Raw genomic sequence first — 12,428 nt, forward strand, 5'->3', positions numbered from 1 at the left:
GGGAGGGGGATCCTTGGCGGGGCAGTGGCTAAGACTCCATGCTTCTGATGCAGGGGGCGTGGGTTCAATCCCTGGTTGGGGAGCTAAGATCCCACATGCCATGCAGCATGGCTCCCCAAAAAATCCTCCTGGGAGCACAAAAGGGCAGGCACCAGTGGCCGGCTCTCCCTTGCCTGTCTTTCCTCCCAGGAGTTTACCCAACAGTCTGGTCTCCACTGCCTTGAACGCGTAACAGCTTTCCTCTGAAGGAAATGCTGATCCTGGAGGTTCTGGGGTGACCTCGCTTCACACGCACGCGGCCCCTTGTGCAGCCGCTGACCAGGCAGCTCTGAGCCCCGCTCCCAGCGGCCGCATGGTGTGCTCAGGGCAGGGGCCTCCCCTCTGGGGACAGCATCTCTGCAGAGCAGCAGCCTCTAACCAGCTCTTCTTTTTCCCCACCCCTTCCTCCTAAGGGTGAGCCTGTCGGCCACAGACTGTTACATTGTGCACGAGATCTACAACGGGGAGAACGCGCAAGACCAGTTTGAGTACGAGCTGGAGCAGGCCCTGGAAGCCCAGTACAAGTACATCGTGATCGAGCCCACACGCATCGGAGACGAGACAGCCCGCTGGATCACTGTGGGCAACTGCCTGCACAAGACCACCGTGCTGGCGGGCACTGCCTGCCTCTTCACCCCACTGGCGCTGCCCCTGGATTACTCCCACTATATCTCCCTGCCTGCGGGCGTGCTGAGCCTGGCCTGCTGCACCCTCTACGGCATCTCCTGGCAGTTCGACCCCTGCTGCAAGTACCAGGTGGAGTACGACGCCTACAAACTGTCCCGACTGCCCCTGCACACACTCACCTCCTCCACCCCGGTGGTGCTGGTCCGGAAGGACGACTTGCACAGAAAGAGACTGCACAACACGATAGCGCTGGCGGCGCTGGTGTACTGTGTAAGGAAGATTTACGAGCTCTGCGCCGTATGATCGGGGCAGCGTAGGGGGAGCAGGCAGCCCGGCCCGCGAGGTGGCAGAATGGAGCCCGGGAAGGCATCTGGCTGCACGTTGGTTATTTTAAAGAAATAACAGATCACAAGTGTACCAGGGGTTTTTTCAGCTCATCACACTAAGATGTGGATTCCCGTAACCCACGGGGGCCTGAGGCTGTGGAAGGCTGACCAGGCAGCAGGATGTGATGGAAGCAACGCTACTGAGGGGATGTGAACGCGCTTGGGGGGTCGTTAAGTATGTTGTTTAACTGTACCATCCAGAGCCAACCAGAAGCTATTGACCATTAAAATTATAAGAATTTCAACTCCAGGTGTCTGCTCTCTCCGTGACGATCCCGGTGGGAGCATGCAGGTGGCAGGAGGGGCACCACCTGTAGTGCGAACAGGCCTCTCGACAGGCAGGCCCAGCCCCTCCCAGAGCAGCCTCACGCCTTGGTCCAAGGCAGCGCAGCTCAGTGCCGCTCAGGGGTGTGGCAGGACAGGTAGGTGGCAAGGCCTGGCAGTCACTGGGTCTCCATTGGGCTCACCTGGAGAGCTGGGGCCTGGGACCTCTTGTCCAGATTCTGATTTAGGAGAACACAAACTAACGTGTATTTTTTTTAAAGCACTGAGGCTGTCCTGATGTGTCCCGAGTCCAACCTGCTTCCCCCGTCGTGTTCCACAGAAAAGGGGGCCATGCCGGCCCGAGACTCTGCTCTGTCATCCCTAAAGGGCACTTTTCTAAGCGGCAACCAGACTGACATTCACGTAGTTTTAAAGGATCCCTAAGGAAGATCAGACACCAGAGAGTAACAAGGGGTGCAAGGAAGGTGTCAAAAGGGTGTATGGGGGTGATGGGGCCATCTGTTCATAGGGGGAGAGCCAGAGATTTTAGAAGAGTGAGAAACTTTGACTTAATTCCAAGGGGCCTGGAAATGCTGGTCCCTCAGTTGGGTGCTGGGTGGCAAATGGTCTGGAACAAGGGTAAACTGGCAGTGATCCTAAACAGACCTATCTTGACCGTGCAGTGCCCACCACCCTCCTGAGCCTGCTGGGTAGGACTGGGAGGTGTTTCTGTAATAAACAGGCCAGATTTGGAAAGGGAGCCTGTGAGATCAGATTCATGGGTAAGGCAGCTGGAGACAGACCAGCTGTGGCCACCTTGGGGCAGCTGAGCAGAAGCTGTCACCAGAAACAAGCCAGGTGCGGATGGGCGGCTCCAGCACACTGAACGATGGGACACGTCGAGAAGCCAGTCACATGCTGACTGTTGGCCGCGCTGAACAAGATGGTGGGGGACCCTGTGAACGGTGTGAAGGCGGCAGCAGCCTTCTCCCCGAGCCCCCAGGGATGGGCTCTGCCCCCAGCGCTAGGTGAGTCAAATACGAGAACTGGGTCAGGTGACAGGATGTCTTCTGATCTCAAGACCCAAATTCAAAGGAGGCGTGGTTCTGCCTGCCCTCAGGGATCACAGCTCCACAGCTTAACCCTTTACTTCACATCCTAGAGTTTAGATCCAGCTGCATTTTACCCCTTCCCCCGGAGGAAGCCTGTCGTCCTCCAGCAGGACAGGCTGGGGGTCTGCGGGAGAGGCGTGACTCCCTCCCCTCCCTCCCCCGCCGCCCCACGAGGGAAGAATCCAGTACAGTCCACGCAAACACACCTGTCCCCGTGGAGCAGTGGTGCTGCCGCGCCACCTGCCCGGACAGGCACTAGCAGTGCTTGGCTTTCTGCTCCTTCCTGGCCCGGGAGGCCATGAGGCTAAAGAAGAGGCTGGGAGCCAGAGTCCGCAGGTAAACAGCCAGGGAAGGCGCCACGTCGGCCAGGACCACGTCCTTCTTTTTCTTCCCCACGGCAGCCAGCACGTCTCGGGCCACCTGTGAGGGGCTTTGGCCCTGGGCCGTGGTCTTGTCCATCACTGAAATGAAACGAGAGACTCACTGAGCTCGGGTTCGTGCCGAGTGAGGTCAGTCGTCAGTATATACGACCAACACCCACACGTCAAGTAGTTTAGTTTTAAACGTATTTTCTGAAAGGAAATGAAAACGACCACAGAATCATCAGGTAGCTTTGCGTAGAAGAAAAGCGACACCAGGGCCTAACCTCCATACTTGGACCCATGGGCCGTGACGGCGTTGAGGGAGAGGTTGGTGTGGATGTATCCGGGGCTGACGACGGTCACCTCGATGTCATGCTGCTCCACCTCGGCCCGCAGACAGTCGAAGAAGGCCTGGGCCGCGTGTTTGGAGGCCGCGTCTGCAAAGGTCGGTGGCCAGAGAGGCAGGTGAGTGAGGGGCAGGGACGCATTCGTTCCCTGAGTCAGAGGCGCCCGGCCTGGGCCCTGGACAGGTGCGGGGGTGTCAGGTCTCCTGCTCTCGTGTGGTTCAGGGAGAAACACTGTACATGATACACTGACATACAGGTACGCTCACACACGACATGACACAGTGCACATGGTCAAACGTGAACCACTGGGGATGTGTAGGAAGGGTGCATGGGTGTTCTTTGTACTGTTCCTGCAAGGTTTAAGTGTGAAATTAATCTAAATTAAAAGTTAAAAAAAAACAAACAATGCCTACTGGGTAAAATATTCAAATAGTTCAGGAGGAAATAAAGTAACCAAGTGAAAGTCCTCCTCGTGCCTTCCAGTACGGTTCCCCAGAGGGAGCCAGGCTGCCGGTTTCTCAGCATTTGTTTCTCACGTCAACCAGGTACCTACACGGGGTGCAACACAGAAGTCATATTTGTGCGGACATGGCCTCACGCTGTGCCTGTTTCCGTGTCATTCCTGCACGTAGCTCTCTCCAGCGGGGGACAGACGGGGCGGCTGCCATGCCCCTCGTGGTCACGGGCCACACTGCAACAGTGCGTCCAGGGAGGCTCCCTGCACGTGCAGGAGCGTGTGTACAAACCCACATCTGGCCTTCTCACGTCTTTTGTCTGACAGCTTCCACAGGATGGCCTTTCATCTGGAAGAGCAGTCCGGGCCCCCTCCGCTCCCCAGCAACAGCCTCTCTGCATGGCCTCAGGTGCTCTGAGGGGACAGAGGAACCCTAAGATGGCACTCCTGGGAAACAGCATCTCCACTGACGGTTTCCAGATTTGGAGTCCACACGTTCGAGCCTGAGGAAAGGGCATCCATCAGCCACGTAACTGTAGGTCCTGTGAGCAGCCCAGCAGCGTCCAGACTCTGCAGAGCCTCTGGAGGAGTGGCCTGGCCAAACGAATGCTCTGCGGGTGGGTGGCTAGAGACACGCTCCTACCAGCCGTGATTCCAGAGGCACGGCCCAGGCTGAGGCCCGAGAGGATTGAGCCACCTGGGGGCCTCCCTGACCCCCTGTCTCCACGGCTCTTGGGCTGTATGTAGGTCCTCGGCCAGGCCGTGCTAACCTAAATGCTGTGACTGTGGTCCCCAGGGCTCCACGTGCTCTACACACATCCTGGATCCTCCCACTTGGCCTCACAACAGCCCCAAGAGGTACACGAAGCCACCCCCACTTCCAACGTGCCCAGGAGGCACCGCCTCGTCCAGCCTGGTGGTTATAAAGCACCCAGAACAACCAAGTGTGACCTACGCAGTCACAGCCAAGGGGAGGACAAAACTCAGTGGGACTAAATCCAAGTGAAGTTTGGAAATAATTCAGTACAAGAACACTTGACAAAGAACTCCTTTACCCTGTATATCCTTTTTCCTATTATTGCCTCATCTGCTCTGTCACGTGTGATGCCTGCATATCTATTCCTCAGGAGGCTGCCCTGTGCCAGTGAAGTGAAAGAGAAAACTGGCACAGGGAAATAACCGCCCCAGAAACAAGCACGGATACGGCGGGTGTCTCACATTGTCTTGAGCACGGCCGTGGAGACTGTCTGATGACATGAGGGGGCAGTGCGGGCTCAGACGAGTCCCACAGCTGACCCAGACACACAGCCAGCACCAGGAGGGTGGCCGCGCTGTGTTCGGGCTGACAGGTGGTTCCCAGTCGTCCAGCTGGGTGTGCGTGGCCGTCCTTTCACGGTGTGGAGGCGGCATCGCCCCTCCCCTCCTTTCCCGTGGCTACGTTGAGCATCTGGAGAGGGGGAGACTGTTACAGCTGAGTGTTTCCTTGCAGACGGTGGAGCAAAGAATGCAGGTCCCAGGACAGTTTGTGAAATCACCTTTCAAATCTTTTAACAAAAGCAGAATCTGCTTGCTGGTGCTCGTGATGGCGCAATCTCAACATTCTGGCGTAGCCATTCACGCAGGGAGGTGAGAGTCGGGACTGAAGTCAGGCTGGCAGCGTTAATTTTTTGGTCCTATGTCCACTTTTTGGAACTAATCTTACTGAAACCCTCCCACGAGAGCCCAGAGATACAAATACTGAAGGATGCTGTACACAGCACATCGCTGCTACTGGTCACCGACTGAAGGGACGCAAATCCTCACGTGTCACAAAAACAACTAAGGAAATGATGCCACATCCATTCGATTATTGACTGTATATCCACTTAAAGGAACTAGGTAAATCCATATGTGCTGATGCAGAAAGATACTGTCAAATGGAATAAACGAACCCCAAAACTACGTATAACATGGCCCAGTTTTGCACATTTGATCCCACGTAGAAGAATTCTGCAGGCACGTGCGGTAAAGTGGTGGCAGGGCAGCACCTGTGGGCCGACACTCGGGGAGCACAGCACGGGGGCCACGGTGCGAGGTCACACGTGGCATGAGGAGCAGAGCTGGGGCTGAGCCCAGGCCCCTGCTCAGGAGCACATGCTGATGACGTTCCTGCACGTTCTGTGCTGAGTGTTTCTCTAACGCCTGAATTCTGGACAGTAAACGTGTTGTTTTTATAATAGGGAGCAAAGAATAAAGGGAGCGTGGGAAGGAGAAGGAAGTACTCACACGCGGATCGGAAGGGAACGCTGATTTTGCCCTGGATACTGCTGATGGCGACAACGTGGCCCTGGCGCCTTCTGATCATAGAGGGCAGGAGCGCTGTGGGGAGAGGGCAGAGGTCACTGCAGCTCATGCTGAGAGCCCGGGGAGGGGGACTGTTTACTGGAACTCTTAGCCCCCTGCGCCCAGGAGGGGAGGGAAGGCCTCTCCCTGGAGTGCGAACCGTGGCTGGACGTCAGAATGCCCCACCCTGTAGGTGTGCAGACACAGTGGAAAGACATGGAGCCAACACTGTGCAGCTGAGGCTGTTGCTGAGGAGAACATCTAGACGTAAGACCATAAAGCAGTGGAAGAAAATGCAAATAAAAGCCCAGAAAAGCCAACACCCAGGCTGTAAGGACACCACTGACTCCAGGGTCAAAGGGATGGGACAGGCCAGGTCTAGGAAGAAGGAACCAAGGGAAATACAAAGAATGCCGACGTACCTGTGCTCATCCTTCCTTTTCACCCAAGACCGTTACCTTTCGTCAGGGCAACTGGACCAAAGTAGTTTGTCTCCATGACTCTCCTGTCCACGTCTAGGCTGGTGTCCAAAATGGTGCCACGGTAGCTGATCCCGGCGTTGTTGATGAGCACATCCACATAGCCAAAGCACTGCAGGATCTCTGCAGCGGCCCCCACTATGGCCCCAGGGTCCGTGAGGTCGAAGGTCACCGTGTAAGGCTTGTGAGTCTGCACCTGGGCAAGAACGACAGAAGCCAAACGTAGCTTCAGAGCGACGGGCGTGGAAGCCACAGGCCCTGCTTCTCAGTGCTGGGAGGGCCTGGCCGTGAAGGGACAGGTCACAACACTTCTCCTCTGAAGGATGTGACCTGGAGGAGCCTGCCAACCCTGCTCATACCTCACTTGGGCAGCCTTTCTCAACTGACTGTAAATGCCATGGGGCAGGGGTCACGTACGATGGAAGCATGGCTCCCCTTGCCGCCCTGTGCCAGCCTGGCGCTGCACCGTCCTACGTCACAGAGCTACTATCCTTCTCAGGCCAAATCAGTTTCATTCTTCAGTCACAAAACTTTTTTTTTTTTTTGCGGTATGCGGGCCTCTCACTGCTGTGGCCTCTCCCGTTGCAGAGCACAGGCTCCGGACGCGCAGGCTCAGCAGCCATGGCTCACGGGCCCAGCTGCTCCACGGCACGTGGGATCTTCCCGGACCAGGGCACAAACCCGTGTCCCCCGCATCGACAGGGGGACTCTCAACCACTGTGCCACCAGGGAAGCCCCACAAAACATTTTTATATGCCCCTATAGGTTCAACACTGGGGACGTGGCAGAAAGCAAGACAGACGTGCTTCTGTCCTCCTAAAGCACGCAGTCTTGTGGGGGAGACAGACAAATTCTGTAATTGAAGAGAATGACTAGCCAAGCAGTCTAACTCAGGGGCTGTCGCAGAATCTAAGAAGATGAGGGAGGGGATGGAGTCAGAGGCAGCACGGAGAAGGAAGTGCCTGGAGCCCTCCCTCTGCCTGGACAGCTGCACTGGCAGCAACTCTCCGGAGTGAAATGACATCATGACTCAAGTCTGTTTGAACGCTTGAAGCTTCCAGGGGGGTGCTCGGCTGGCAAAGTATAGACAATTTTGGCCAATTTCAACCATTAGCTCCATGGTGGCCCCACCCCTGTGGTGGGCAGCTGTGGGAAAGGCAACCCTTTCTCTTGCAGCTTGAAGGAGCCAAGGTAGACAACAAGGACCTTGTCTTCCACATATCAGGACTGCATTCTGATGGTGGATGCTATTCTGATCACCGAGCTGCAGCATGGAAGCAGCCTGCACTCTTTTAACCACCACCTGCTGAAGTGGCTTCCAGTAGGTTTAATGGAGTTGCACTTGCCTTCTGGTATTCAAAAATGTAGATAAATCCCCAGAAAAACATTCCTCAAGAAGCCCAGACAATTAACTGACTAAAACAACTGTCTTAAAGTTGTTCAAAGTGCTAAAGGAAGATGTGGACAAAGGCAGGAAACTGATGTATAACAAAATGAGAATATCACTAGAAACAGAAATTATTAAAAAATTCTGGAGCTCAAAAGTACAATAACTGAAATGAAAAATACACTACAGGGATCCAAAGGCAGATCTGAGCAAGAAGAGAGAATCCATGAACCTGAAGAGGGGACAACTGAAATTCTCAAATCTGAGAATAAGAAAAATGAAGAAAAGTGAGCAGAGCCTAAGGGATCTGTGAGACACCACCAAATGGACCAACACACTCCTAGTGGGAGTCTGAGAAGGAGAGAGAGAAAGGGGCAGAGAAAACACGGGAAGAAATAACTACTGAAAAAGTCCCAAATTTAATGAAGGACATGAATCTACACATCCAAGAAGTTCAACACCAAGTAGGATAAACTCAGAGACCCGCACTATGACACATCACAATCACAGCCAAGTGACAGAGAATCTGAAAACTGCAAGAGAGAAACTACTCCTCACATAAAAGAAATCCTTACTATCAGCTGATTTCTCATTAGAAACCTTGGAGGCCTGAAGACAGTGGGTTGATATATTCAAACTGCTGAAAGAAGAAAAATGTCAACCAAGAATTCTATATCTGTGTTCTATAATGTCAAAAATGAGGGAGAAATTAAAGTTCCCATATAAATAAAAGCTGAGGGAGTTTGTTACCACTAGACATGCCCTGTAAGAAGTGCTAAATGAGGTCCTTCAGGTTTTAAATGAAAGGAAGCTATACGGTGTAACTCAAAGCCATTTGAAGAAATAAAGATCTCCAGGAAAATAAATACATGGGGAATTATAAAAGCTAGTAGTATTGTAACTTTGGATTGTAACTCTACTCTTTATTTTCTACATAATTTGACAAATGCATTTTAAAACTATTATTAATCTATGTTACTGGGCAAACAATGTATAAAGATGTAATCTATGACATGAATAGCAGAAATGGGGGAGGACAGAGTGGAGTTTCTGTGTGCTATTGACATTAAGTTGGTATAAATTCTAATGAGATTGTTACAACTTCAGGATATTCAATGTAATCTCCATGATAATCACATAGAAAATAGCTATAGAATATACACGTAAGGAAATGAGAAGGGAATCAAAGCATTTCACTCAAAAAAAAAATCAACTAAACACAAGAGAGTAATGCAGGAAATGAGGAACAAAAAAGCTACAAGACATATAGAAAAATAATAGCGAAACGGCAGAAGTCCCTCCTAAATAGTAATTACTTTAAATGTAAATAGTTTAAACCCTTTAATCGAAAGACTGATTGGCAATTAAAAAAAAAAAAAAAACACCTAACTATAAGATGTCTTTTATTTTGCAGTATGCGGGCCTCTCACTGTTGTGGCCTCTCCCGTTGCAAAGCACAGGCTCCGGACGCGCAGGCCAAGCGGCCATGGCTCACGGGCCCAGTCGCTCCGCGGCATGTGGGATCTTCCCGGACCGGGGCACGAACCCGCGTCCCCGGCATCGGCAGGCGGACTCTCAACCACTGCGCCACCAGGGAAGCCCCTCAATAACATATCTTTAACATATCTTTGCATCTTAGGGAAACAGAGCAAATTAAACTCAAAGTTAGCAGAGGAAGGAAAGCAGATTAGAAAGAAGATAAACAAAATATAGGGGACTTCCCTGGTGGTCCAGTGGTTGAGACTCCACACTCCCAATGCAGGGGGCCCGGGTTCTATCCCTGGTCAGGGAACTAGATCCCACATACTGCAACTAAAGATTCCACACACGGCAATAAAGATCCCACACACGGCAACTAAAGACTCGGCGCAGCCGAATATATAAATAAAATAAAATATTTAAAAACAAAAATATATATACAGAGAATAGAAAACAAAGAAAATGAATGAAATCACAAGTTGGTGTTCTGAAAAGATCAACAAAATTGAGAAACCGTTAGCTAGACCAAAGAAAAAAGAAAAGATGCAAGTAACTAAAATTAGAACTGAAAGTGGGACCTTACATAGATAAAAAAGATTATAAAAGAATACTATGAACAACTGTATGCCAACAAATTAGATAACCTAGAAGAAATGGACAAATTCCTGGAAACACACAAATTACCTAAACTGAGTCAAGAAGAAACAGAAAATCTCAGCAGACATGTGACAGGTGGAAATTGAATCAGTAACCTAAAACCTCCCAACAAAAAATATCCTGAATCAAATTCACTGGTGAATTTTATCAAATTTTAAAGAAGAATTAACACCAATACTTATACTCTTCCAAAAAACTGGAGGAGGGACTTCCCTGGTGGCGCAGTGGTTAAGAATCCGCCTTCCAACGCAGGGGACGCGGGTCTGATCCCTAGTCAGGGAACTAAGATCCCACACGCCACGGAGCAACTAAGCCTGCACGCTCTGGAGCCCGCGCAATGCAACGACAGATCCCGCATTACACAACTAAGATCTGGCGCAGCCAAATAAACAAATGAATATTTAGAAAACAAAAAACCAAAGAAACCCCGAAGAGGAGAAAACACTTACTGATCCATTCTGTGAGGCCAGCATTACTCTGATACCAAGGCCAGATAAAGACACCACAAGAAAATTACAGACCAAATTCCTTTATGAATATCGATGCTAAAATCCTCAACAGAATACTAACAAATCAAATTCAACAGCATATTAAAAGGATTATTCATCATGAACAGGCTAAATTTATCCTAGCAATACAAGGGTAGTTTACCGTAAGGAAATCAATCAGTGTAACCCACCACATTAATAGAACAAAGGGGGAAGGACCACGTAAGCATCTCAACTGACGCAGAAAAGAGATCTGACATAATCCAACACCCTTTCATGATAAAAACTCTCAGAAAACTAGGAACAGAGGGGAAATTCCCCCAAGGTGTTTATGAAAAACTTACAACTAACATGTCCAGTGGCGTAAGACTGAAAGTGCTCCACTGTGCTCCAGAACAAGACAAGGATGTCTGCTTTCACTGCAGCTATTCAGCAGAGCTTGTTGTTCTAATCGGAGCCATTAGACAAGAAAAGGGATAAAAGGCACCTCAACTGGAAGGGAAATGTTAAATGTCATCTTAACTTTTAAAATGTTAAAAGTCATCGCCAGTCTCCCGGCTACCATCGCCAAGAGGTGAACAGGTATTAGCGGAGACACGGGGGAGGAAGAAAGCACTCACAGAGGGGCCTCCCTAAACTCGCGGCACTGCGCAAGTGGTGGATTTGAGCCCAGCTGGCCGACCAGGGCCACAGCTCTTCCCCACGAAAACCACCCCTGGGCTCACCTCAGTAGCCCGGGAAGCAGCAAGTTCTCGGGTGAGCGCCTCCAGGGCCTCGGCGTTCCGGCCACAGAGCACCAGCTTGGCACCGGCAGCGTGGAAAACTCTGGCACATTCTAGAGGAAGAAGAAAGCAGCGTGGCAGCTGGGGAGGCCCAGGCCTTCACCGTCAGCTCAGCTCCCAGCTCCCCAGCCCCAGACCATGGGGCTACTTGTTCCCCAGCCATCGGCACCGGCCCGCCGTGGAAGGCTGTGGGGCAGGGTTAGGGGCCCGGCACAGGGAGCTCTGCTGTCACCACTGCAGAGCCCACGTTCGGGGCTGTGACAGACGTCCACGGGCAGGAGGAAGGCAGCAGCTGGGGGACAGACTGTTAGGTACCAGGCTCAGAACTTTCCAGCATAACCTTTAGCTCTGATCCACCCTGCGAGCAGTATCCCCACTTTCATGGCGAGGAGCTCAGTGAGGCAAGGGATGTGCCCAACGGTCAGGCAGCGCCAGCTCGGGGATGCCGTCACCTCAACGCAGCAGGCACGTACCTGCCGGGGCTGCTTCTCTGGTTCTGTGGACGCATGGGGGACACAGGACTCTGGTGAGAAGGGGCGGAGAGGCTCCCCCGAGGCCTGAAGCCGGCAGACTGTTCCTCCCGAGAGTACACAGGCCTGAGGGTTCCTGGACACACGCAGCGGGGACAGGACATGGGGAGGCTGACAGCCTTGCGAGGAGGTTAAAGAGCTAAAGTATGCCGAGCGCCCGCGCAGCAGGGTGGCATCATTTTTTTTTGGCTGTGTTGGGTCTTTGTTGCTGCACGCGGGCTTTCTGTAGTTGCGGCGAGCGGGGGCTACTCTTCGTTGCGGTGCGCGGGCTTCTCATGGCGGTGGCTTCTCTTGGTGCGGAGCACGGGCTCAGTAGTCGTGGCTCTAGGGCTTAGTTGTTCCGCGGCATGTGGGATCTTCCCGGACCAGGGCCTGAATGCGTGTCCCCTGCATTGGCAGGAGGATTCTGCACCACCAGGGAAGTCCAAGGGTGGCATCATTTTAAAAGGTTCCCTCCTGCTGGGGGTTCCTCTGAGTCACTACAGCATCCAGGTGACAACTGACGAAGGCCATGGCGGGGGAGTCCAGAACTATCTGGGCACCTCTCTTAGTCAATATTCTTTGGTGGCAAGAAAACAGACTCAAGTCACCCGGGGCAAAGCAAAAAGAGGATTTATCAGGATTCCAGGGTAGCTCAAGAATTCAGGGAAGGAGCTGAATGGTTCAGATGGGAAGGACAGGAGTGGTGGTGGCCCAGGGTCCTGGGCAGCAGG

General features: G+C 52.3%; 2 protein-coding genes across 2 annotated transcripts in view; one reads left to right on the forward strand and one right to left on the reverse strand.

Moving 5' to 3' along the window:
- Positions 1–969, forward strand: part of TMEM11 (transmembrane protein 11) — a 2,229-nt gene extending 1,260 nt beyond the window's left edge. Inside the window, exon 2 of the mRNA XM_007448414.1 lies at positions 453–969. Within this exon, the coding sequence (XP_007448476.1) occupies positions 453–969 (517 nt within the window). The remainder of the gene's footprint in view (positions 1–452) is intronic.
- A 1,714-nt stretch (positions 970–2,683) lies between these two features.
- DHRS7B (dehydrogenase/reductase 7B) overlaps positions 2,684–12,428 on the reverse strand; it is an 11,951-nt gene continuing 2,206 nt past the window's right edge. Inside the window, exons 2-6 of the mRNA XM_007448362.1 lie at positions 11,129–11,238; positions 6,372–6,588; positions 5,857–5,949; positions 3,075–3,227; positions 2,684–2,889 (exon numbers count right to left, since the gene is read on the reverse strand). Coding sequence (XP_007448424.1) covers positions 2,684–2,889; positions 3,075–3,227; positions 5,857–5,949; positions 6,372–6,588; positions 11,129–11,238 — 779 coding nt within the window. The remainder of the gene's footprint in view (positions 2,890–3,074; positions 3,228–5,856; positions 5,950–6,371; positions 6,589–11,128; positions 11,239–12,428) is intronic.

Source organism: Lipotes vexillifer, unplaced genomic scaffold (assembly GCF_000442215.2).
Source record: "Lipotes vexillifer unplaced genomic scaffold, Lipotes_vexillifer_v1.1 scaffold533, whole genome shotgun sequence".
Classification (NCBI taxonomy): domain Eukaryota; kingdom Metazoa; phylum Chordata; class Mammalia; order Artiodactyla; family Lipotidae; genus Lipotes; species Lipotes vexillifer.